This window comes from Carettochelys insculpta, chromosome 6 (genome assembly GCF_033958435.1).
Source record: "Carettochelys insculpta isolate YL-2023 chromosome 6, ASM3395843v1, whole genome shotgun sequence".
Classification (NCBI taxonomy): domain Eukaryota; kingdom Metazoa; phylum Chordata; order Testudines; family Carettochelyidae; genus Carettochelys; species Carettochelys insculpta.
This window is the reverse complement of record NC_134142.1, coordinates 113427197-113452883: the sequence shown is the minus strand read 5'-3', so window position 1 is coordinate 113452883 and position 25687 is coordinate 113427197. Positions and strand designations below refer to the sequence as shown.

Sequence of the window (25687 nt, the reverse complement as noted above, 5' to 3'; positions counted from 1 at the left end):
ACAGAAAAGTTTAGAGCATGAGCTTTCGTGAGTTAACTCACTTCTTCAGACCAGCATCTGAAGAAGTGAGTTAACTCACGAAAGCTCATGCTCTAAACTTTTCTGTTAGTCTATAAGGTGCCACAGGACCCTTCGTTGCTCTACAGATCCAGACTAACACGGCTACCCCTCTGATCCTGGAATGTACGTGTCTTTACCCATGAGCCTGTTTAACTGACAGGGCCTGCAAACCCCTTTGTTACCCTGTAGCCTTAGCAGCCCTGTATTTAAGCCCCTGGTCAAAGTCTGGCTTATAATATCTGAGTAAATCACCTGCTAGGAATTTGAATAAGCTGGGCTGGCTCTAGCATCCTCTTGCTGAGAGTCTGCCCAATGGGGCCAGCCAGGCTTGGTATTACTGTCCTCCCATTCCTCTCAGGAGCTGTTCCTCTGGAGATCCAGAACACAGCTACTTATATGTGATGACTGAAAGGATTTAGCAGGAGCAGAAACTTAAATTGTGACCCCTGGACTATAATGTACCATGAGCCCCTCCTATGGTCCCATCTCATTTGGTTTTGGTCCTGTGTCCATGAAAGCTAAAGGAACTATTTCCTTTGAGTTCAGAGGGCTTTGGATCAAGTGCTTCATTCAGTTTTCCATCTTCCCCCTCTCTGCTTCTCAGTCCTTAACAGTGGCAAGCCAGTATGGCCATAGGATCCTTATAGCTCTCAGCTCCTCACCTGTGTGTTCTAAGCACTAGTGATTCCTCTGTACCTGGTGAATTATTCCAAAGGTGACTGTTCTCCCTACCCACCTAGTAACATCATATAGGACAGGCTGCAGACAGGAGCCTTCTCTAGGGTCCTATAACCCTCCTTCCAAGGGTATGTCTCTACAGCAAAATTATTTTGAAATAGCAGCTGCTATTTTGAGATAACTTTGCGAGAGCCAACACAACATGGCCATTGTTTTGAGCTAATTTTGAAATGGCAGCAGTCTTATTTCAAAATTGGTAAATCTCATTCTACAATGAATAGCGCCTATTTCAAACTAGGGGCTGTGTCGACAGGCAATAAGGGCTATTTCAAAAAGAACTTATTCTGGAATCACTTATTTTGAAATAAAGCTGCTGTGCAGACATAGTATTCCAGCTTAGAGGGGGCTCCAGGGGCTCTAATCCAAAATAGGCTGTATTGTGTGTGGACACGCTATTTCAGAATAAGTTTTGGTTATTTTGGAGCTTCCTTGTAGTGTAGACATATTATTCCAGAATAATAGCTTATTTTGGAATAATAACTCTGGAATAAGCTATTCTGGAATAAGTCAGTAGTGTAGACATACCCTGAGTGGCCACAAAACTTCAATGGGTGGCAGCCATTTCACAGCTACAACAGGGTGTTCTTTCCTGGGGAAAAGCTTCACCACAGTTGAGAGCTTCCCTTGGGGAGCAGCAGGCTTGAGAATAACCCATCTGGCAGAATCCGGAGCTCTGATTTCTCACCACCCTGAGCCAGCTGAATGTGGTGACAAAACCCACCCTTAAGGCCATGGTAAATTATAGCATCATGGCAATGTTGGGATGGAAGGGCCCACAAGAAATCCCACTGTCCAACCCCCCTTGGGAAGGTTAGGAACTTGTGAGCACTCAACTGTCTGGTGTCTGGTGGTAATGAACCTATTCTAAGGCACACACGTACACTGGATGAAATCAGAAACAGAAAAACAGTCATTCTGGAGTGTCTTATTTTTTCTCCTCTTTTCTCCTCCCCTTTTCCTGTGGCAAGAACACAGGAACTAAACAATGAAAAACAAACAAAATGACCCAGCAAAAACAAAGTTTCTATCTTTTTAAAAAATAATAAAGCATTCAAAGAAACCGAACAGCTGTCTTTTGGGAAATCTGCCCTCACACAATGGCCTACAATTCGTTCTCTTGAAATCGCCCAGTTTTTGTGCCACTGTAATTACTACACAGAAAGTTGCTCAAAGAAGCTGTTTGAAATGGACTCTGCACCTACAGCCACACTACTGTGCAAGATCTTCCGGATGCTTTCAGGGGTCAAAGTCGACCATGGAACTCCTCGCAAGAGGTGAGGAATAAGACAGGGTGATGGGAGAAATGCTCCCATTGACCCTCTTCCATGCAGCCAGACATCAAAGTCAACCAGTGATAAGTTTATTTTTAGCTATGCAACTGGTGTTGCTAAAACTGTGTATCGGCAGTTGACTTCTATGTCTAGTGTAGAGAGAGCCTTAGTCAGCCTGTCCATACCTCAGCTAGTCCTGGAACCTTATTGTCGCCATCGCTGAGTTTGGCTCCTATAAGAGGTCTTGAACCTATGTAACATGTAAGTAAAATCCATAGTCTCAGCCCTCAGTCCAAGATTTGGTCTACGCCAGACCTTACAGTTGCCTGCAGATACACAATTCTAGCTACAATAATTGTGTAGCTATAATTAACGTATCTGCAGTCTATTGTAAGTTCTGTTCTCACGAGGGAGGCTGACAGGAGCGTTTCTCCTCATGGGCCCCAGAGAGATCGATTTTGGACATCTTTACCAGATGCACAAAATCAAACTCTGGATGGATCTATCTCCCAGTAAATGTAGACATACACTTACACACATACCTGAGTGTTTGCAAGTGCAGAATTGGGATCTGTCCTGTGTCTTCTCACCTCCCCACTTCCCCATGGGGCACTTGTGATCATGTGTCTTAGTCAGGGAGAGAGAGAGAGAGAGAGACTGTGTGTGTGTGTGTCCCTAGTCAGTACTGTGTGTGCTCTAACTTGGTCACATTGATTATTTCTGGGGTCCCGCAATCACATCTCTGAGGCACACGGGGTCTCGGCACAGACAGCTGGTTCCTGGAGATGTCCCTCTCCTTTTCTGGAGGATATGACTATGGAAGAGCCCCAAAAGAAGAGTTGTCATTACTTTCTGGGTGCCACAAGCACACTGAGAAAGGTAAAAGCAAACAGCATGAGTGTTGGAGAAAGCAGCAGATCAAGCCCAGAAAAAGAGCGGCAGCAAATGGCAGGGGATGGTGGGCACCCAAGGATGGCTTTAAAGGGTGATGTTGGCTGCATGCAAACAGCAGCTGAATTGAATGATGTGCCCTTGTCCCGCTGAGGGCAGCCTATTGGTATTGAAGCTATTGGAAAATCTTATCCTATTGGGTTCTTCCTTTTCCCTTATAAGCTACCTTGGGAGGCAGGGTGAATCTTGTGGAGATTGGGGTTTTGTGAATCTTACCAATGGCCTCCAGTCTCCACTGATTTGCATCAGCTGGGGTTCTGTGCCATAAAGCACAGCTCAGGCCTTGTTTTCTATAAACTCTCCTCCTCCCATCCTATTTTCCCCAAGTCCAGGCCCCTGCAGCCACCATCTGTTCTCCAGAATGTCTTTTCAAAGTGTGGGCAATGCTGGTGTTGGCAAGAGCTCCTTCATCCATCGCTTTAGTTATGACAGGTTCTTGGCTGAAGTTGGTACGACCATGGATAAGTGAAAGGGCCCTTGTGTACCATGAGCCTCTGGCCTGGGAACTGAGGGACACAGTGACACACAAAAAAGAAAGCCACAAATGATCCCACTGATGTCTCTCTGATCCATGTCAGAGCTCAGTTACCCTCAAACACCATCTCCTTTGGCATTAGCAGTATGGACAGTTTATCTTTCCTGCATGTTCCGCACAGTGCCGAACATGCTGTCCAATGCTGAAAAATAATGGGCAACAGTTTCCAAAAAGGGTTAGTGACACCGGGGTGCCCAACCTAGCACACACGGAACATCTTCAGGGGATGGGTGGTTGATCTCGGAATTACTAGCCACCCATGCAAATTCTGGGGCAGAGAGTAGGGAAGAATTGGTGTCTTCACTGTCATTGGGGGACTCACAGAATTGCTGTGCCCCCACACAGGATGGGAGAACAGCTCTGTGCTTCTAGCAGGAGCATGGCCTTGGGTGGAAGGGGCAGGGCTGGGGGCAGCCAGACCTCAGTGTTGCCCAGACTATGCCATGCTCCTCTGACAGCCCTCAGCATCGCTCCGATCCCATCACACAGGACTCCAGCAGACCGGACCCCTGGGTCCTTTTGCCCCTACTCCCCCACCATTGGTGAGCCTGACGATCATGTTATTTCTTTAGCCTGCTGTAGCTCCTGCTGCTGAGGCTCCGACTCCCCGCAAGACAAAGGAAAACAGCATCACTGCCTATAGTGCTTACTGTTCTGTGTCACTGAAATAATTCAGCTGCTTCTTTCTGTAAGCCTCATTTCCCTATTTTCCCCTGCCCTGTCCTGCAATCACCATCTGCTGTTGCCTCCCCCCACAGGTATTGCTTACCAGGTGAGGAGTTTAACGGTGGATAACACACAGGTGTACTTGCAACTGCAGGACACAGTGGCTACGTCTACACGTGAGGCCAACATCGAAATAGCTTATTTCGATGTAGCAACATTGAAATAGGCTATTTCGATGAATAACGTCTACACGTCCTCCAGGGCTGGCAACGTCGATGTTCAACTTCGACGTTGCGCGGCACCACATCGAAATAGGCGCTGCGAGGGTACGTCTACACGCCAAAGTAGCACACATCGAAATAAGGGTGCCAGGCACAGCTGCAGACAGGGTCACAGGGCGGACTCAACAGCAAGCCGCTCCCTTAAAGGGCCCCTCCCAGACACAGTTGCACTAAACAACACAAGATACACAGAGCTGACAACTGGTTGCAGACCCTGTGCCCGCAGCATGGATCCCCAGCTGCCGCAGAAGCAGCCAGAAGCCCTGGGCTAAGGGCTGCTGCCCACGGTGACCATAGAGCCCCGCAGGGGCTGGAGAGAGAGAGCATCTCTCAACCCCCCCAGCTGATGGCCGCCATGGAGGACCCAGCAATTTCGACGTTGCGGGACGCGGATCGTCTACACGGTCCCTACTTTGACGTTGAACGTCGAAGTAGGGCGCTATTCCGATCCCCTCATGAGGTTAGCGACTTCGACGTCTCGCCGCCTAACGTCGAAGTTAACTTCGAAATAGCGCCCGACGCGTGTAGCCGCGACGGGCGCTATTTCGAAGTTAGTGCTGCTACTTCGAAGTAGCGTGCACGTGTAGACACAGCTAGTGGGGCAGAAGAGGTAAATGAAGCATTTGGGTTCCAGGCTAAGATTTCAGGCTGCCAGATGCTGAGCCCATAACAGTAAGTGCTGAGAGCAGCTACCGAGTTCGTGGGCAGGTGTGGGAGGAGAGAGCAGACCTGTAGCCTGGCCCCAGGGATGTGATGGTCATTTTAACCTTGGAGGGGTTGTTAGCTGGCTCCAGGAGGTTTGGCCATAAGTGTCTGTAACACAATTTCATGCAGGAGGTCTGTAGGTCTGTGGCTCTCAAGCTGGTCATGGAGGGTTAAGATTGTGAAGGGAAAAATGGGAGTTTCAGTCTGCCATACTCCATACACTTAAGGTTGAGGCCAGTGTTTCCATACATCATTGCACTGGGATACAAACGCCCTCTGGCCGACACAGGGTTCCTAAGTTGACATGCTACTGGAAAGCACTAGGGCAGGTGGGACACCAACCCAATGCCTCCAGGAGTTTTGGGAAATAATTGCATGTAACCATGGCCCTGGCTGGGAGTGGTGTTAGAACCTCTATTTCTTAGGATAAAGGACTAGCTCTCTTAGAGCTGGTAACACAATCATAAACCTCTTCTGTGGTCTGGCCACTAGAGGGGACAAAGAACCACACTGTGTTTGAGTGAGCTACGTTGATTTCCTATGTACTTCTCATGTTTAATTATGCTGTTTGGAAACCTGACATTACTGCTTCAAAGAGTCCTTTTAACTGCATGGGGTGTGGCATAATTACACTGCAAATGTCACAAATGGGGCATTTTTTTCTCTAAATGTGCACTGGCATTAGATCTATCTCATGATGAGGTTGAGGTCACAGGGGGTTGTGTGACCCTGTGCTGGTCATTGATGATGCAAACCCCCCTCTCAGGCCAGGTCTTCACTAGACCTTAAAGTTGAGCGTAGATATGCTTTCCTGCTATGGCAATGGTGTAGCTGGAATCGAAGTATCTGCAATCAACTTATCTGGCCGTCCTCACTAAATTTCTCCCATTGACCTCCCTTATTCCTCATGAGAATGAGGAGCATAGGGGTCAACTGGTGACCCCTGGTAGTTGGATTTTGTGTCCCCCCACTGGGCATGTGAAATCAAAGCCCAGAAGACTGACCCTGATCGAGTCGATCTCCCGAGTATTGTAGACATATCCCTAGTCAATCAGGTTTTGCAATCCAGAACTGCAGTGTACTTGTTTATTATAAAGAGAGACTGCCCCAAATCAGACACATGTATAGAAGCACAATTTCTATTTATACAAGCTCTTGTAGCCAAATTTATGCCAAGGCAGAGCTGTCAGGTGATAATTGTCTCTAATCTAGTCATAACATTTAGCTGAATCACATAGGAACCCCACGTCAGGAAATCACTCCTCAAGAATGCACGTGAGCATGTCTGCGAATGCCACTGAAGTCAATGGGACTTTGCCTGTGCTTATACACAAGCAGGTGGCTCGACTGTTTTCCTGAACAGGATCTTGGAATGATCCAAAAATCTTTCCTAGCTTTGAAAACATCCAAGTACAGTAATGGCTACGAAACTGTGGCACCAGCCAAATGCTCAATGTAAGCAGTGGGGAGCAAATGCCACCACACATAGGAGAGCTTCTGGATTATTTCTTTGGGCCCATACAAGCAAATAACCGCTACATGTGGTCACCGTTCCACTGTCTAGTGTGCTCTGTAGTGTCAGATGTGTTGTTGGAACGCCAGAGCCACACCAGCGGCTCTCTCTCAAATGGAGAGGTTTCCTGATGCCCTTGGCGTAAATAGCGCCTCCACAGGCCATAGAAGAGAACGTACTGCAAAGGAAGCAGAATTATTTAGTTTAGAAACATCAGTTCCTTCTGCATGTTCATCTAGCCTTTACCCAAGAGAACTACTTGTCAGCCTATGGCCGAACATATCCTTCGAACAGAGCACTGATCTGTGGAGGCATTGTTGTCTCTGCTGCATTTAACTTAGTGCCTTTATAAACACCCAGCTAGAATGTATGTTCCCCAAGATAAAATACATACTTAACCAAGCCCCGGGAGATTCTCCTGGAACTCTCACTCAGTCATTCATGAGGTGGCTGCTTTGTAGGAGACATGAGCAAATGGGTGAAATAAGATTAAGGCTTTGTCCCTGGTTTGGCTGCACTGGTGCAGAGCCCTCAAGTGGATGTGATTTTTTTGGGGGCAATGCTATTTGCTCTGGTCCAGCTAAACCAGAGGCTGAAATCCCAGTGTAGAAAAAGTCCAAGTTACAGATCCAGCAAAATGTCCCTCTGCAGAGATTTTCCTGCTCCCAGCACCACATTTTCCCCAACAAATCCTTCCTCTTCCTCCTTGACCACTTCCAAATGGCCTCTCCTCCCACTCCCCTTCCCCCTAACCTAGGCATGGTTTTCCCGATTGCTGCCTAGACGCCATGCTTCTGGACGGGTGGTTGCTTATTCACTGACTCACTGCTACCTCAGGCCCCTCCACTGAGATGGAGTCTCAAGCGTCCGAGACACCTGCGTTCATCATCCATTTGTGAATGGGAATCACAGCTGGCTGAGGGAAGACAGAGTTTCTTGCAGCTGCCCCTAAGCCCTTTAAAGAGGATGCATGTCAAGAAAGGGATCATTTGTTTGCTTGTGAACAGCTGAACAGATGCTGGAAGTATTTTCTATTTCATTTGACTTCAGGTTCTGGAGCATCACCGAGCAATATTGCCAGAAGGTAGATGGTATCTTTGTGATGTATGATATCACTGCAAAGTACTCCTGTGTGGCAGTGAGGAACTGGATGAGTAGCATCCAGGTAAGAATCATAACAGAGAGGTAGCCGTGTTAGTCTGTGTCCTAAGAAAACAAAACAAAAAAGCAGTCATGTCACAGGATGCTAACATTTTTATGGCTGACTTAGAACAATGTTTCCTCAGCTCTCGTCCCCTATTGCCTCTCCTTTACTTACATTACATCAATCACATCTTTATCATTTGAACCTCTGGTAAAGAGACTCTGGAAGAATTCCACAGAGATTTTAACAACTGGCACCCCACCAGCAATCTCAGCCTTGACCATTCCACACGATAGATCCTTTTCCTGAACACCACAGTACAAATCACTGATGGCCAGATCAATACCACTTTCTACCAGAAACCCACTGACTGCTGCACTGACCTACATGCTTCCAGCTTCCATCCAATCACACCACACAATCCATCATTTATAGTCAAGCCCTTAGATACAATTGCTTCCGCTCCGATCCTACTGACAAAGACTGAAACCTTCAAGATCTCTACCAACCATTCGTAAAACTTAATTACCCACCATGAGAAGTGAAAAAAACAGATTGACAGGGTTAGATGAATACCCAGAAACCAACTACTTCAAAATAGGCCCAAGAAGGTTAATAACAGAACACCATTTGTCATCCTATAGCCCCCAACTCAAACCCCTTCAGTGCATCATTAAAAACCTACACTGGAACATGATGCTACACTCTGACAGGCTCTGGGTGAGAGGCCTATTCTTTCCTACAGACAACCACCTAACCTCTGGGAAATTCTCACTAGCAACCACAGCCCATACCACGGTAATACTAATTCTGGAACTTTTCCTTGCAACAAACCTTGTTGCCAGCTTTGTCCACATATTTATTCTGGAGACACCATCACTGGACCTAACCAGGATAGTTACAGGATCTGAGGCTGATGCCCCTGGACCTCAACCAATATTATCTATGCCATCAAGTGCCAGCAATGCCCTGCTGCCATGTATATTGGACAATCACTTTGCCAAAGAACTAACGGACACAAATCAGACATTAGGAATCTGAATACACATAAACCTGTCAGTGAGCATTTCAATGGAGTGGGCCATGCTGTTAAAGACCTGAGAATATGTGTTTTACAACAAAGAGACTTTAACGCCAGATTACAAGGGTCTGAGCAGTTTATGCACAAATTTGATACTTTGCTCCTTGGTCTCAATAGTGAATGTAATTACCATATGTGTTACAAAGACAGCTTCCCTGTCTTTGATATTTGTAGCGATCTCCAGCAGGACACTTACAGTGAGCAATCTTCTCTTCGCTCTTCCCCTCCCCACTGCCGCGACCCCACCTTGGGCCACTCTTCTGTCCTATGTATCTGATTTGTTATTTTTCATTTAAATTTTTTTTTGTATGTCTGTGTTATAAAATCACCAGGTCAATTCACTTTCAGCCACATCTCCGGTACAGCACTATCTCCACATCTGAAGAAGTGGGTCTGCCCCACGAAAGCTCATTGCCTAATAAATTATTTTGTTAGCCTTTAAAGTGCTACATGGCTTACTTCTGACATGCTGGCATTGCTCCATTCTCCTTCTACTGTAATGACCCTGAATGGACCTGCTCTAGAAATGAGGCCATTGGAAACAGTCTTGTTTTATGCTAGCAAAGGCCTAGAAAGTCCTATATGGTCTGTTGGGTACTCAAACAATGCCAGTCATAATGAACAGCAGACATGGGTAGCTGAACTGCTAAAGCTCAGATTTGGTCTGGGTGATTATAATGGATAGGAACTGGGTACAGGTTGAACCTCTCTAATCCAGCACCCTTGGGACCTGACCAGTGGTGACAAGAGAATTTGCCAGGCTATGGTAGGTCAATATTGTCTAGCACATTACCAACACTTCCACTGCTTACTGGGCTCTTAGAAGACATTTAAGGGTAAATTACAGCTAAATGACAGCACAGAACACTGAGAGCCAGGACTGGTGGCTGTAAACAAACTTCACAGAACTGCTGGAAATTTGGCCATACCATTGATAAGTGGTCATCCAGCTAACTAAAGTTATGCCAGATTATGGATGGTTCTGGAAGAGAACATGCTGGGTTGTAGAGGTTCAACCTGTAGTGTTCTGTTAAATTCTCTAGATGCCCACTAGTGGGCCTCCTTGTAGAGCAATAGTGTATTAAGGTAGCTAAAGTGTAGCATGTTTGTATATATTTAGTGATCTGGTTATTTGGAACTCAGCTGTTTCCTAGTGTTGTTACTGTTATGCAGAGAGCAGAGGGAAGAAGTGTTTTGTTTTGACCAAAAGCTCTTTGTGACAGAGAGTTTCTCTTACTATGTATCTGTGGAACACCTAACACAGTGAGGACCTGACCCCTGTGCACTATTGTAATACTAATAACAAGCCCGTTTTCTCCCAGACCCGTTCTCAGTTTGCTGTAACTTTCACAAATTGATTCTTTTGGGGTGATGCTGTTCTGCAAAAATGTCAGTTGCTTTGCAGAGATTTGTGTGTGTGTGTGCGTGCGGGCATGCAAAAGTTTAAAGGCAAAGCCATTTAAATATATTTGAACTGTGGGGAGGGAAAAGGGTGACTATTTTTTCTGACTATTCTGGCTGGATATTTTGTGTACAGGTAATGCAGAGCCAAAGCCGTGGGCAAAGGATGAAGTTGCTGCTTTGAGAGGCCAGCTTCCCAGCCTGTGGTCCTGCCCCAACTCCACCCCTGGTCTGCCCAGACCCTGAACCCTGCCCCAGTCCCTTCCCACTGTTGTCTTCTTCTCTCTGGTCACCCATTCCAGCTCAATACCTAAACCCAAGTGTTAGCAAGTGACATCTGGTGCGGAAAAAAATGGCGCATGTTTTCCACCGCATAGCAGATTGTGAAGATTGGACATACAGAAGGTACTTAATTAAAAGCACTAAATGTGGAAATAAAATTGGGCATTGGCCTGCTAAACCCACGGTTGGGAGTTCAATCCTTGAGGAGGCCATTTAGGGATTGGGGCAAATAGATGTCAGGGATGGTGCTTGGTCCTGCCAAGAGAGCAGGGGACTGGACTAGATGACCTCCTGAGGTCCCTTCCAATTCTAGGAGATGTGCATCTCCCATTATATCTATCTCTCTATCTATCTATCTATATATAGATATATATACATGCATGTTTATTGATATACCCTGAAGTTTATCAGACATTTGCATGCCCATTAGAAACAGCTTAGTCATTTTTTAGCTCCATGGTATTTTAAGGGTTCAAGATGAAGATTTTCAAAAACGTTTAGAGATTTTTGGTGCTCTTTTGTTTTTAAATCCAACCTGAAGCCTGAGCACCCCTAAGAGTCAGGCCATTGTGGGCACCCAAAATCAAAGCATCCAAAATATCTGATCACTTCTAAGAAATGTGCCTATATTTTTCATCTGATTGTAAGACTGAGCAGTTCAGATCTCGTGGGTGATGTGGACTAGAGCACTTACAATTGGAAACGATCCAGCGTCAAATTCTGCAGTTCTTACTCAAGTTGATTTCCATTTCCAGTGAAAATTTATGGGGGTTTTACCTAAGTAAGAGACTTCAGATGTGAGCCCTGAATGACAGCTGCTGCCATCCCGCTACAGCTCCCTTGGGAAACATACCTCCTCAGTGGCCCAGCAATGAGCCCCCACAGCCCTGTCTGCACTTGGCCAAACCACTGTGTGGGGGCTTAAAATTTGGAGCTACACATCTCCTAGAACTGGAAGGGACCTCGGGAGGTCTTCAAGTCCAGTCCCCTGCCCTTTTGGTAGGACCAAGCACCATCCCTTTTTTTTCCTTTTTCCTCTTTCGCCCCAGAAACCGAAAATTTGCTCAGTCTATCTGGTTAGCATGTAGAGTTTCAATTGTGGATATCTGGATTCAGCAGGCACAAGGAAATTCAGACACTACAGGAAAAACTAGCAGGATTTTTAAATTCTCACAAACCCCACAGGGCAGACTTCTTTCTTTTAAAAGTCAGAGAAATTAAATACAGCTCCTCCCACCCTACTCCCCCGCCCCCAAATTAAAATCCCTCCAGCTCCCTGGCTGACTTACCAAACTTAACATTATGGAACATGGAAAGCAGCACATTCCCACGGTTTAACTTCCGTCATTCACAGTGTTGCTTGAAAAGCTTGCAAACTGTTCCTAAAGAAACTAAATCTCCTGGCGAGCTGGCAGGTCCCACTGGGTGTGATCCTGGTTTCACAGAAGTCAATAGCATGGCTTCTATTCATGTGGGTGGGAGCAGTATCCAGCCTGAAGTTACTCCTCTCTCCTGGAGGGCTCTCTGGCTTGCAGGAAGGAATTGAGCATGGAGTCCTGATCTTTCTGCTCAGAAACAAAATGGCTGCAGCAGAGAGAGTTTCACCACGTGCCCAGGACAGAGGGGCCAAGGCTGGTGACAGCACGATTCTGTATGCTACTCCCCACTCCAACCATTGTATAGATCTCACTCAGGTGTGGACCAGCCTGCGTGCTCACAGATGTATTTAAGAGCTAGGAGGAACTCTCCTAGACTTACAGCTATTGTAAGATATGTCCCTGCCCCCGCTGGACTCAATAGCCAAGCTCCCTTTGGCTTCAGTGGTGCAGGGTGAAGTCCTTAAATGCGAAGGTAAAGTGGCCAGCTTGTAGTGGACCCCGGCTCTGGAGGGACTTCTGGACAGTTTGTGCTTGGGGTAGGTGCCCCCTTGAAGTGACATTTACCCTTCAGGGAGACGGTGCAGTGGCAGCATAACCAAGGATCCAGCCTGGCTTCCAGGCCAGGCCAGGCCCTGAGATCTCAGCATACCTGACTGTTTCCAGCAGTGCACTGGCTGATTATGAAATGGGCATATTTATATTCCCGGTTTTGATGCTGCATGGCCCCTGCCTCCCCATAGCCTGAAGGGTTCCCACATTGGGCCTTGGTGTGTTGAATTGTGTAGTGCTGGGGTAGCCAACCCATGGCTCCTGAGCTGCATGTGGCTCTTTGCTCAATGAAATGCGGCTCACTGCCTCTGCGCATGCGCCCCAGTGCCTGGAAGGAGAAGCATGTGGTGACAGTAGCTCCTGTGAGGCCCAGGCATTGGGTTAGTGTGGAAAGCTGAGGGTGCCTGGCTCTGTGGGAGGGTGAGGGCATTGGTTTAGAATGGGGTACCGAGGGTGCCTGGCTTTGGGGGAGGGCATTGAGCCATGTATTATATATTTATTTTTATCTATCTACATAGAAATATACTATATCTGTATCTATAGAGAGATAAAAATATGGTACACGGCTCTCTGAACCCTCTCCATGTGGCTCTTAGTCCCTAACTGGTTGACCACCTCTGCTTTAGTGTATGTCAAAAGCAGGCTAATAACAAAAGTGTGGGGGGAGATATTTCAAAAACGGCCAAGGAATTTAGACACAAACTCCACTGCAAGTTGGTGAATGGGATTTTAGTGTCTAGCCACATTGGGCTCTTTTGACAACTTCCCCTGCAGCATCCCAGTTCCATTTGAAGCAAGTCTCTTATATCTCCCATTACATTGGTGCAGCCACCTCTCACATGCTAATTCAAATCCCGCTGGGCCTTGGTGCATTGAATTGTTTGGTGGAGCATGAGGTGCTCCAAAGGGTGCCCAACCAGGATCTTGGACTCTCCTGTGCTGTGTTGTACAGCAGCGCACACAGGCCCAGAGCCAGTTTTAGGCGCTGGCAAGCTGGACGGTCGCCCGGGGCTGCCACTTTCAAGGGGCTGCCAAAAACCTGGTCCAGTGTGTTGGGCATGGCTGCTGTCTCAGCAGCCAGCTTTCCCCCATGCTGCGCACTCCCGAGCGGGCGCTCCGCTCCAGGCCAGTCTCTGTCATGCTACGCTGCCTGCGCTCTGCTCCTGGGTGGACGCTCCACTCCCGGACTGGTCCCCGCCACGCTTCCTGTGCTCTGCTCCTGGGCTGGCACTCCGCTCCTGGGCTGGTCCCAGCCACACTGCCCACTCCAGGATGGGGCTGGCTGCCAGGTGCGGAGCTGGGGTCAGGGTTATTGTGGAGGCCACCATTTTCAAGGGGCCACTGAAATTTGCCTTTGGCTGCCAGTTGACTAGGACCGGCCCTGCACAGGTTAGTGAGGTGGTCTTTGCCCCGTCCTTTCGGCTACACAGACCCAACCTAGTGCTCCCCTTGGATGTTGGGGCTTCCCCAGACTCCACCCCAGAGCACCACTGCGTCTATACCACTCATGGGATGACCCTCTGTGGTGCCAGTAGTAGCGGTGGCATGTATGCAGCCCTTTGTGAGGCCCCACGCAGTCCCAGCATGGGATGGCATTACACTGTGTACATGGAGAAGGAGGACAATCCTGTGAAGGTGCTGGATATGGGGAAGGTTCATTCCCTGATGTGTGTGTGTGGGACGAGATGCAGGCAGTGGTGAGATTGGCAGACGTTATCCTCTCACTCTCATGCCCTGCAGGAATACAGGCCTGTCGTCCATGAGTGAAGCGCTAGGACCAACTAGAACACTCTGGAGCCCATGCAGCACATGGCAAAGTCAGTGGAAGGGAACAGCATCATCCTGGTACCTTTTTCAGCCAGGGCCGAGATGCACCAATCTCTCTGGAGGGCAGGCGAGGAGAAGGGGTGTTAATCTGAGACAGAACTAAGTCCCAAATGAGAAGTTGAAGTAGAAGTTGGTCACTTGCCAACAAGTCTCTTATTTGTTCTGTTTCTTCAAATCTTCTAGGAGTTTATTCCACAGAGGAGGTTAATTTGCTTTTAAAAGCTTTTTTACATTTCAGCACAATAGTTATTCCGAAATATTGTAAAGATGCCCCTTTCCATTTGACTGTATGTATCTGGCAATAGTTTGTTTTAACCCTTTCGGGAATATTTCATCCTAATAGTTCAGATGTATCATAGTTCATTGTGAAACCTAATGTCGGATCTTTGCTGTTGTTTTGTTTTGTTTTGTTTCTCCTTACCAACCTATTTCAATTTAACCCTGTGCAGTAAGGCAGGATAATATTAAACCGGTAAACTGGCCTACAGATGTTATTCATAACATAAGTATCTCCTTCACTCTGAACAGGGCACATCCTGCTGAATCCATGATACACAACAAAGAGTGGGTTAGCTGCCATCAAAAGAGTGTCAGTGAGAAACCATATAGCAGAAATATTCTAAGGAAGTTACTCTGGAAGTAAGGTGAAGGAGCTGTTCTCAGTTATTTTCCAATTATGGAGCCACTGAGGTTGATGGAAAGACTCCTGTTGGCTTTGATGGACTGGAGATCAGATCCAGCCTCAATTTGCTGAGACTGTAGCTGATTAATTCCACCCAAGAAAATTACTTTTCTTAGTCACTATTAGATTTCAACTCTTAAATTAGCCCAAGGAAGGTTTAGGATTTGCATGTGCTCAGAGGGCTGTTTACAGCCTGCCATGCTATTGCTCAGGGAATTGGGGTTTGCCCTGGTGCTGCTAACACCCATTGTTCTATGCTGTTGTTACATAGGACACACTGATCACAAGCCAGGCCCGTCCTTCTGGGTGCACTTCTTCCTGCCTCTCCCTTCCCTTTCCTGGAGATGTCTGACTTTGTGAGAACTGCCCATTCTGAACTATTAGCATCTCTGAAAAAAATCTTACCGAGCAGATCCATGGGGTTGTTGTGATGTTTTAAAATCCTATTGGTGTGCATAATGATTTTTTTCAGTTGTGAAATTTACTTGTATAGCATACATGGGCAGCTTATGGCCTTAACATAGTTGCTTGTAGTACAAGGTAGCAGCTGGAAAACATGGCTGAGACCCACAACCATCTGTCCAGCCTATTCTCTGCAGATCACCAGCAAAGGTTCCCCTGTTTAGGGACCACACATCAAAGGCTACATCTGCAGTCCCCAGAAGATTAACCTGCTGAGGGTCAATCTTCTGGGGTCTGATTTCATGCATCTAGTAGGGACACATGAAATCAACCTCTCAGGGTTGCAGGCGACCCCTGTACTCCTTGTGAGAAACTTTCCCCTGTAGAGATGGCCAAGTTAGCCGAGCACAGCTACGTCGATTTTAGCTATGCAATTGCTGTAGCTAGAATTGTGTATTTGTGGTCATCTTACTTTGCCTCGTGTAGACGTAGCCTAAGAGTGAAATTCAGGGGTAGATTAAGAATAGGTGCAGTCCTGGGACAGCACAGTTCCAAGTCCGCAATCAATATATTAAAATATTACTGTAACACCATTGTTTATGCTTTAAAATCTGCTCATGCTTATTATTACTCATGATGCGCAATAAAATTACACTTAAATTAATTTTAAAAGAAGAATGACATGACACATTTATTTTATTCCATTACAGTGCATTGTTTAAACAAAATGGAGTTATGGAACCTTGGGGCTCCTCACACGTGGGGGCCCTGGAGCAATTGCCCCTATGTTAATCTGCCACTGGTGAAGCACAAAATACAAGGAACCCTTCTCCACTAACTTCACAGCTCCCAAACGTTGCAGCCCTGGTCACTACATGTTCCCCGGAAGCTGAACAAATTTCCTCTTTTGTTAACTTTACAAATAAATAAACGCCCTGGCCCTATGAGTTGGCCTGATTGCGTCCTTGCTAATGGGTACCTTCCAGGCCACAGTGGTGATGCAGTCTTCTGGGGCCACTGGTTGGAACTCCCATGAATGTCCTGGACAGGGAACACCTTCTGAGTCACTTCCAAAACGGCCTCAACCCCAACTTTCCCTGAGAAACATCACTCTGCCTTTCAGTTCTGGAAGGGATGAGACCATTCAGCTCTAAGTAAATGGGAGCTGTGACTTGAGGGAAGAGCCAAACACGTCAGTCTGCTGGGTAGTTTCCCCACCTGGGGGGATCTGTGATGTTTACAGCAAATGCTGGAAAAGGGTTACAATCACACTTTGTTCAGCCAGGTGTCCCCCTAAGGCACTGAGTCAGTGACTGCACAGTGACCACAGGGGCTCAAGCAGGAGCTACTCTATGTTCAGCAACAGAAGCCTTGGGGCTCTCTCTTCCTATTCAACATAGCGTCTAGAAGTCAGAACTGCCTCCCCAATGCCTTCCAGCAAGGAAAATCTCATCCAACAAGCACCTCTGTCCACGACACATCCCCTCCTATAGAACTCTATAATGAGCCATTGCCTCATGCCCCAAACCAGGAGGAGGGTTCATTAGCTGGCCCACAAAGCTATGTAGCAGTGGGGTCTAGAGACCATGAGCATATGGTCAAAGCCTCCTACCTGAGCTGCAGAAGCTCTCTTAGCTGCTGTTGGTGATGGAACTCGGAGATGCCTTTTTCATGAGGAGCTGGTGTGTGGTATCACCTAAGCAGTCCTATGGATGAGATCCATGGGGTCCAAGACAGCCTGGGGGATTAACTGGGGGCCTGGTGTGGGGAAGCAGCAGGGGTTGGGCCTCCCCTCACTCACTGTGGCAGCAGGCGCCAGAGCAACCTGGCAGTCTGCTCCACTCCACCATCCATCGCCCTGCTCAACGTGCTGAGCTTCTCTGCAGCAGTGAGAGCCGGAGTGACCCTGCAGCCTGCTCCACTCTGCCACCCATCTCCCAGCCTGCTCCACTCCACCATGGCAGCAGCAAGTGGAGCGACACGTCCCCGGCCCCAGTCCACTCCATGCCCTGCCTGCCCTGCATTGCTCTGGGAGCAGAGGGGAGCAGACTGGGGCCACGGTACTCCACTTCCCGGAGTGACGTGGAGAGCAGTGGGCTGGGAGATGAATGGGTCTGCAGAGCAGAACAGGCTGTGGTATCACTTTGGCTCCTGCCTCTGCGATGAATGCACAGAGCCCAGTCCCTGCCCCATGCTAGGCCCCTCAGGTCAAGTAGCTCGAGAGGGGGCTGTGAGGAAGGGGCATAACAGGAGCGGGGGGCAGAGCAGGGGTGGGATAGGGACTGATGAGCAGAGGGGTTGTTCTGGGCCCCAGATTCCCCTGGTGATGGCCTTGTTTATAATGGTGGAAAGCCAAACAATTGCAGCGGCTGCCAGATGTGAGGAGACCAGTGTTCCCTTTAAGCTGTGCACGTGTGCAGCCACTCCAGAGAGATCCAAAGGCTGCCCAGTAGCTCAGCAGAGCACCCATCACTAGGATTTGTGTTTCTACTGGTGGTGCACATTCGCACAGGCCTCGGCGCATGTAACACGAGTTATTCCATACATGGATGGAAAAAACACGCACATGGATGGAAAAGATTAGAGGGAACGTTGCAGGGCACGCCTGCTTATCACCCACGTTGGCTGTTGGCAACATCTGAGACTGAACAAGGGGAAGGATTGAGCCCAGCTTGGGAGGTTGTCCATTCTCTGAAAGATGCTTATTGACCTAACTGAGGGTGAGATAGTCAATGTAAGCAACTTCTTAGTGTATTAAGCTTAGCTGGCAGGTTTTGTTTTATTCTGCTTGGCAACTTACTTTGTTCGTTGTGCTATTACTTAGAAACACTTACATCCTACGTTTATGCTTAATAAATCTCTTGTGTTTATTAATAATCCCAGGGTAAATAATTTTTACCTGTGGGGGTCAGCAGCTGTAGAGCTCTCACTCTCTCTCTCTCTCTCTCTGTAACAGAGAGGGCAGACAATGTGTGCTTGCTCAGCAAAAAACTTTAGGCAGGGTAAAATGGATTTACCTGGGGTTCAGGTCCCATTGAGACTGTGCTGTGACAAGTCTCTTTAAGTGAGCGTCCCCAGAGCTGAGCATCTGTGTTAGCCTATATGGTCTGTGACCTCACCTCTGTGTCAGTGCTGGAGGAGGATGGAGGCCTGACTCAGCAGAACAGAGGGTTAAGGGGCACCCTGAGGGTAGGAAAGTTGGTTCTGTGGTGTTTCAGCACATCCCGTGACAGTCACAAGGGGATCTCTGTGAACAAATATACCACAGCTACATTGGCAGGAACTTGGTGAAGTCAGTTTTGGGAGGAGCTGTTGCAAACAGCAAGGGAGCTTTCTCACAGCCTGAATCTCTCCAAATGGAGCTAATTTGGGGGGTAACCAGTGGCTTGCAAGGAACTAGGGTAAGTGGTTGGGTTGAGAGTACTGAACAAGAGCTGTGCCAGTGTGTTGTCTCTGACCACCTCTGTTCCAGAGCTGGGATGTGCATAATTAAACACGTTACAATAAGAAAATATGCAGATTCTGTCACACCAGGGAAAACCAACCTGCAGGACCTAACACCTGCCACCAGTCAGCAAAAGGGTGACAATACCTGCTGTACTGAACTATTTATGCAACAACTATATACTGGTTATTTCTCTTGCTTGGGGGGGCCGTGATGGTTCTATACACCTAACTACAGTGCCCACTGCATGGACTGAGAATGAGCTATAACCGGCCAGAACTCTAACCACTGGCATTTTGCTGCACCCCAGCTGTTTGAGTGATAGCTGAGATTGACACCCCCCCCCACCCGTTCTGATCAAACTCCAGAGAACAAGACCACACCACTGCTGTGAAGAGACTTGCCATTAGCTGCAGCCAGTACCAAGCCGCTAACCAGAGATGTGCGGTTCCATTTCCATCCAGTAGACAGCAGTGGCACATGGGGCGGGGGGTGCGTACATTACCAGGTGGAAGTGTGCAATGCCTAGGAGATTGTAAACTGATCTGTCCCAGACTGTGTGTGTACATAGGGCCCCCCCCCCCCAAGCTCTGGTGAAACCCATAGGCACTAGGGTAATAAGAGAAGGCAGCAGAGTAACAACTTTTGTTGGGGGAGCATGCGCAAAGAGAGAGTCCTCTTTCTTACCCATAAAAGCGACTGCTAGATGCAAGGGTGGTGGGAGAATGGGGCTGCAGACTGACTCAGAAGCTTCTGCCAATACTGGCCCTTTGAGTCGGGGCTCATGTTGTGTCCAGGTCCTGTGAGAAAATACCATCTCACGAGGCTGGAGATTTTTCTTCTGACTCTCATGTGGCTCTTGCTACTTGTCAGCCAGAATCCCATGCAGTTCAGTGTGGTGGGAGAAGGCCAATACACACATGCTTCACCCCAGGGCATTTTCCCATGGATTTGGCCACTGTAGGCTGCTCTCATGTTGGGTCCCTAGAGGGCGATGCATTTTGACGGAGGCTGACATAGATGAGCCTGTTGTAGAAAAGGGTGAAGAGACAACCCTGCAGCTAAAAGCACACTGCACTTTTCCAGTTGCCAGTGAGGGACCGAGCACCACAGGTATCAGTAACAGAGTGGTGCCTAGTATAGCCACCAACAGGTGGAACCAAACCCGGGACCTCTGGAGCTTAGTGCAGGAGCCTCCACAGTCAGAGCTAAAAGCCAGCTGGCTCTCACTAAGGCTGTAAAGGGGAGTCATTCTTTCTGTCTGTAAGTGGTCTAGGTGCCACTACATGGGACAGTGACTCACACGCTGTAGGTATGTGGGTTAGACTAGCTCAGCAGCCATTTTACTGTTAATTCTCTGGCCATGTCCCCAGGCACCAAAAACCTGCATCGCATCATGTACTCCGCTGCAGCTACACCAGCTGTGAGTCTGGGCTCTTGAGAAGAAATGGAAATCTAAGGTCTTGAGCACACGTGCTCTTGAAATCTCCTATGGTTTGTGTGTCTTTCAGGCTCTGAGATTGCTGTTACAAGCCAGCAGACACAGATACCGCTCTATATTTTCTGGCCCTAGGTTATGAAGAGCCCTGTACGAAGTCCTCAGGCAGACTTCTGTAACCTGGAGAGCATACAGGCAAACATCTGCCCATATCAGGCCACTGGCACCCATACCCTTAAATTTGGCTGCCCTAGGTGATTGCCTGGTATGTCTGTGTGATAGAGCTGGTTCTGCAGGACAAGAAACATCAAGCCTCTGGACTGGGTGCTGAGAAGTTGCAACAGGTGGAGCTGAACAACTAGATGGCTCTGACAATGGATAATAGGTTGTCTCAGGAGGCCATGTATCCTTCAGGCAGTTCAGGAATGTTGGTCCTGAACCGTAAAGGGTTAGAAGTCACAGTTTGCATCATTCCAAGAGAGAAAGGCTGGAGGGGTGCTAACAGGGGCAGACCCCCAGAAGTGTGGGGCAAAGTAATGGTACATAAATAGCATGTGGCTGGGTGCCACTTTTCAATCTAGTTTTAAAAGTATTTTTAAAATCCCATGCATTCTTTTCACAAAAGTTAGAGACATTTTTCCTATTCTCCTGGCCAAATTCCAGCGTGGTTATTTATTTACATTTTCTACCACCCAGAAATTCCCGTTTCATTCAAGTGAAGAAGTTATTACTCACTTCCCTTTCTAGTGCAGGAAATGTGTTGGTATGACTATCACATCCTGGCATTCAAAATAGCCAGGCAACATTGTCATATCAAATGTGGTGAAGTTGCACGGAGGCTCTAGGAGCTTGCAAAGGCAGGCAGTGAAAGTGCTAGGGAAGGTTTCAAATTCTGTATGCAAACACAGCTTGTTGAAAAATGGAGTCTTTCACTGCAGAATTTCTTTTTCTTCTTCTTTTCTTTTCTTTTGTGGAAGACAAACAAACAAAAACTAAAAATCCAACTACCAAAAACTGGAAAACCTTTGCTTTTTCTATTGAACTGTCTAAAAATTTGAGGGCAATAGGCCCTTTACCCAAAACTTGTAGTTTCCCCAAAACTCCAGATTTTCATGCAGAGATTTCATCCAGGAAGATTCAGTGGAAGATTTTCTGCCAGCCAGTTTGCAAGCTGTTACTGGAAGCTGCAGCACAAATGTCTGAAAATGGGGATGAGTCCAATTTTGAGCAAGACAAATGGCTGCATTTTTCTGGCAAGGGAGTGACCTGTGTGCACAAATCTATAATGTATTTTTAGCTCATAACACCAAAACCACTTTCACCTAAAGGCTAGGGAATATATGTTGGCTCATCTATACGTGCAGCTGTGTATGCAAGCATAGGCAGAAGCATGAGGAGAGAAAATACAGTCCCTCTAAGAAATAGACAAGGCTAGAAAAAGTTGTGTGCATTGACAAGGGGGATTTAAGAATGTTTTTCAGTCTACTGATCTAATGATTAAAAATAGCATGATGCTGTCATTGTCTCTTTGAAAAACCAAACCAGAGGTTAAGAAAATGCCCCAGTTTTTAAATTTAAAACTAGAACTTTCTCATGGGACACAGATCCTCAGCATCCCAAAGTTTTGGGACATTTTGTTCTTTTCCACTGATAAAAATTACGTGTGAGGGACTGAGATTAACCAGTCCCAGTTTGGGAGATTGGGAAACGTTGGGGAATAGAGGGTTGTAGTTACTACACAAATGTGAAAGGATGCAAATGCTGTCCCATGGATCCTGGTTCCCCAATGCCTGCACCAGGTGCCCCTGTGCAAAGCAGGCATCACACTGTATCATCATTTCTCTTCTCAGGGGGAACATGGAGTGGAGGATCAGGCCCAAGATGTCCAGGGCAGCACTATGGTAGTAGCTTCACGTAGCTCCTAAAACATAACCCTGCCCAAAGCAGCTGAAATCTAAATGCCCATTCCTGCAAACACTTGAGTATCTGCTGTTATGATTAGTCTCTCTGCAGCTAGTAGGCCTATCATGTGAGTTAAATTATGCCCATAGAAACATGGCAATTTAGGACTAGAAGGGACAGGTCTCTTCTCTCTCTACTTTTCTGAAGGCTCAGCACATCCAGGGTCATTTTTAACCTTTCCTCACAGGCTGGGTTTTCTAAACCTTTCATCATATGTGTTGCTTTCCTCTGCAGTCTCTGGATTCTCTTCAATCACCCACATCTTTCTTAAAGCGTGACCCCCAAAACAAGATGCACTTCTCCAGCTAGGGCCTCACCACTGCTCAGCAATGTTCCATCTATTTTTTCCATCCACATGCAAGATACAGTTTGTTATGTGCACCGAAGCACATGCAGGTGGGCACCACCAATAGAAATACCTGCTGCTGACTGTGGGCACTCTGCTAATCAGCTGGGCAGCACCTGAATCTTTCCTGGGTGGTTGCCCACGTCCTCAAATTAGAAGGAGCCCTGAGGCTGAGTGGAGGTGGATAATTACCTGCTGTATCATGGCTACAACACTCCTGCTCAGCCACCCTAGAATATGACCCTTTTCTGCCATGACATCATCTTGTTAGCTCATATTCAATTTGAGATCCACGGTAGCCCCCAGATCCTCTGTGGCAGTACTACCACCCAGCCAGTTATTCCTTCCTATGTATTTGCACTTTGCACTTGTCTTCATTGAATTTCAGCTTGTTGATTCCAGACCAATTACCCAATTGGCCAAGGTCATTTTGAATTCTACTCCTGCCCTCCAAAGTTCTTGCAGTCCCCCACCAGCTTGGTGTTACCTGCATATAACCCATTATTTAAGACATTAGTGAAAATATTGAATAGTGCCAACCCAGAACAGCTCCCCCGCAGACATTCCCAGTCTGACAGTAAACCACAGCCATTGACAACTCCTAATTTCCCAATCAGCAAATTAACCAGCCCAGACTGGGTTTTTTACTGATGTCCCTACTTACCATCTCCCTTTCCCTATTCTGGAGTCAGGGGATGGGAGGGGTTGGTGTGAACAGACACTCAGAAATCCAGGTGCTGGCCCTAGAGCTAAGCATTACAACAGTGGAGCTAATGAGGGAGTTCCTGTGGAAAAGGTTAAAAGGGATCAGCTGGATACTAGGAAAAAAAATGTGTTGGCTCAGATAACAGGTTCTTTAGTGGAAATGGTGTGACTACCTTAGAGGTGAGTCTATTAGCTTTTTCCTTCCTTTTGCATGAAGGAGTTGTGTTCTGTGATAGAAGGGTTTCTGCTCTTGGCTGGTGTGATGTTAGGAAAGATTTAAGAAGCAACAGGAAATATATGGGGGAAAGGCTTTGGGGTTGGGGGAAACTACACTCAGGCTAGAGACATCTCCCTTTCTCTAAGCAAGTTTATGCTGTTAGCATGGGGCTGCTGGATTTGCAGTTCTGTCTGACTGATACTAGTGTTAAGACCCAACCTCTGTGTGGCATAAGATAATGGTAGTTGGAGAGATGCCACTATGCTTGTGCTAAGTGGACTGCTATCTTGGGCTGAGCCTACATATCAGGCTTGTGTTTTTATGCTGAGTGTGTTTATATTCAGTGACTGAGTGTGTCTAATGGCTGGGCCACTTTAATTCTGGGTGGCTCTAAGCATGAGATGCTCATATCTGACAGTCTCATCTAGGTTCTCAGTGGCCATGCTCCATAGCCAAACCTAGGCTTTACAACATCACTCCCACATGAAAAACATTTTTGTCCTCCAACTAGTTCCCAGTTTACAAAGAGTCTGTCACTACAGCAGATGTCTTTTATCAATGAAGCCTTGGAGGTTTGCTAATCCTAAGGTACAGGGCACAGCAGTTGTTAGCATTCAGTGTTATGTCTAGCACCTGTCTTGGACAAAGTAAGACCACCAACCATTGCACTGTCTGGGAACAAATCTCCAGAGCTAAAAGTGGCATCTCCAGATGTCGCCAATAAACCTTGTTGTGGTTCTACCTTGTTTACAGCTGGGAACAGCAGCTGAAACTACTGAGGCATCTGCCCCTCTCCACAGCAGTGGCTGTTGCCAAAGAAAAATGGAAAGGGCAGAGGAACCTCTTCTCAATCCACCTGCTGTCATGGAAAAGTTCTCCTTGCATGAATGGGTCTGCAAAGAGCACTAAACGGCCCTGACTGGAACTATTCAAGTGCACTGTCTGTCAGAACTAGCCGTAAATATGGATGGAGGGTGGGGGGGGGGAAGAAGAGTACATCTTTGTCTTGTGGGGGATGGAGCAAAACAGACAAGCTACAGGAAGAGCCTAATCCCTCATCTTTGCTGTCCCTGCTGATAGCCTGTTCACTTACCACGTGGTAAACTGTCTCCAGCAGAGGGGAAGGCCTTCAGGGTACAAAGCCTGCAACCTTGCTGGGCTCCTCTGAAGGGCAATAGTGCTGTGTAAGACACTTAATGGCAGATCAACCACCTCTCTCCTGCAAAGGGTACAGACCAAAATAGCAGCACCTGTTCCTTCACATACTGGACCAAGCTTTGGGCACCAGAATGGCTCTGGTAAAAGCTACTGTCCAGGATACTTAGCCTTGAACTCCCTGCATCCATTGATTTGGGTTCTCCTCTATTACACAGGCTACAATGAGTTGGTACCACTTATGTACGACCCTTTTCCCACTGTCAAGGTGAAATGTAACAGTAATTGCATGGCTACGTGGTCCTGCAACTAACCAATTCACCACTCAGTGTGTCTGGGGTGCTGGTTCATTCCCACTAGGGAGCATGTGTGTTAAGCCAGAAGCCCAAGTCTCCTGTCTGCAGTGCTGATGCTGCTATGGGTGACCATTCACTCTTTCTTCTAGCCTATTGACAATGTCCGGACACAGCAAGAAGAAGGCAAAGCCCTGGACTTTGAGATCCCAGTCGAAGAGGGCTGGCTTGCAATTTCCAGTGAGCCGTGTCTACCGGTACCTGAAGAAGGGGCACTATGCAATGAGAATAAGCCCCAGTGCTGCTGTCTACCTGGCCTCTGTGCTAGAGTACCTGACTGCCGAAGTGCTGGAGGCAGCAGGGTATGTGACCCAGGCAAAGAAGTACTACCGCATCATGCCAAGGCACATTCTGCTGGGCATCAAGTGTGATGATGAACTGCATAAATTGGTCAACCATGTGACTATTCCACAAGGTGGTGTCCTGCCCAGAATTGAGAAGCTGCTTCTGACCAACAGATCCAAAAAAAGTCCTGCGAGCAAAAAGAGAGCTGCCCCCTGCTAGTTCCCTTCCACCTGAGCCTGGGAAGGAGGGGTGGGGTCTGGCTCCCTACGGGGGGATTTCTGGGTTTCAAGCTTCACTTGGTTTGTGTTTTGCTG

At 47.4% G+C, this 25687-nt stretch overlaps 1 protein-coding gene across 4 annotated transcripts in view; it reads left to right on the top strand.

Annotated features, from left to right (window-relative positions):
* CRACR2B (calcium release activated channel regulator 2B) overlaps window positions 1-25600 on the top strand; it is an 83994-nt gene extending 58394 nt beyond the window's left edge. For 3 of the 4 annotated variants that reach the window (XM_074997853.1, XM_074997852.1, XM_074997851.1), the window contains one exon: window positions 25181-25600. In XM_074997853.1, coding sequence (XP_074853954.1) covers window positions 25181-25459 — 279 coding nt within the window. In that variant the 3' untranslated portion in view covers window positions 25460-25600. Of the gene's footprint in view, window positions 1-10482; window positions 10698-25180 lie in introns of those variants that run through there. The other variant, XM_074997856.1, reaches the window with a different exon arrangement.
* The last annotated feature ends 87 nt before the right edge of the window (window positions 25601-25687 follow it).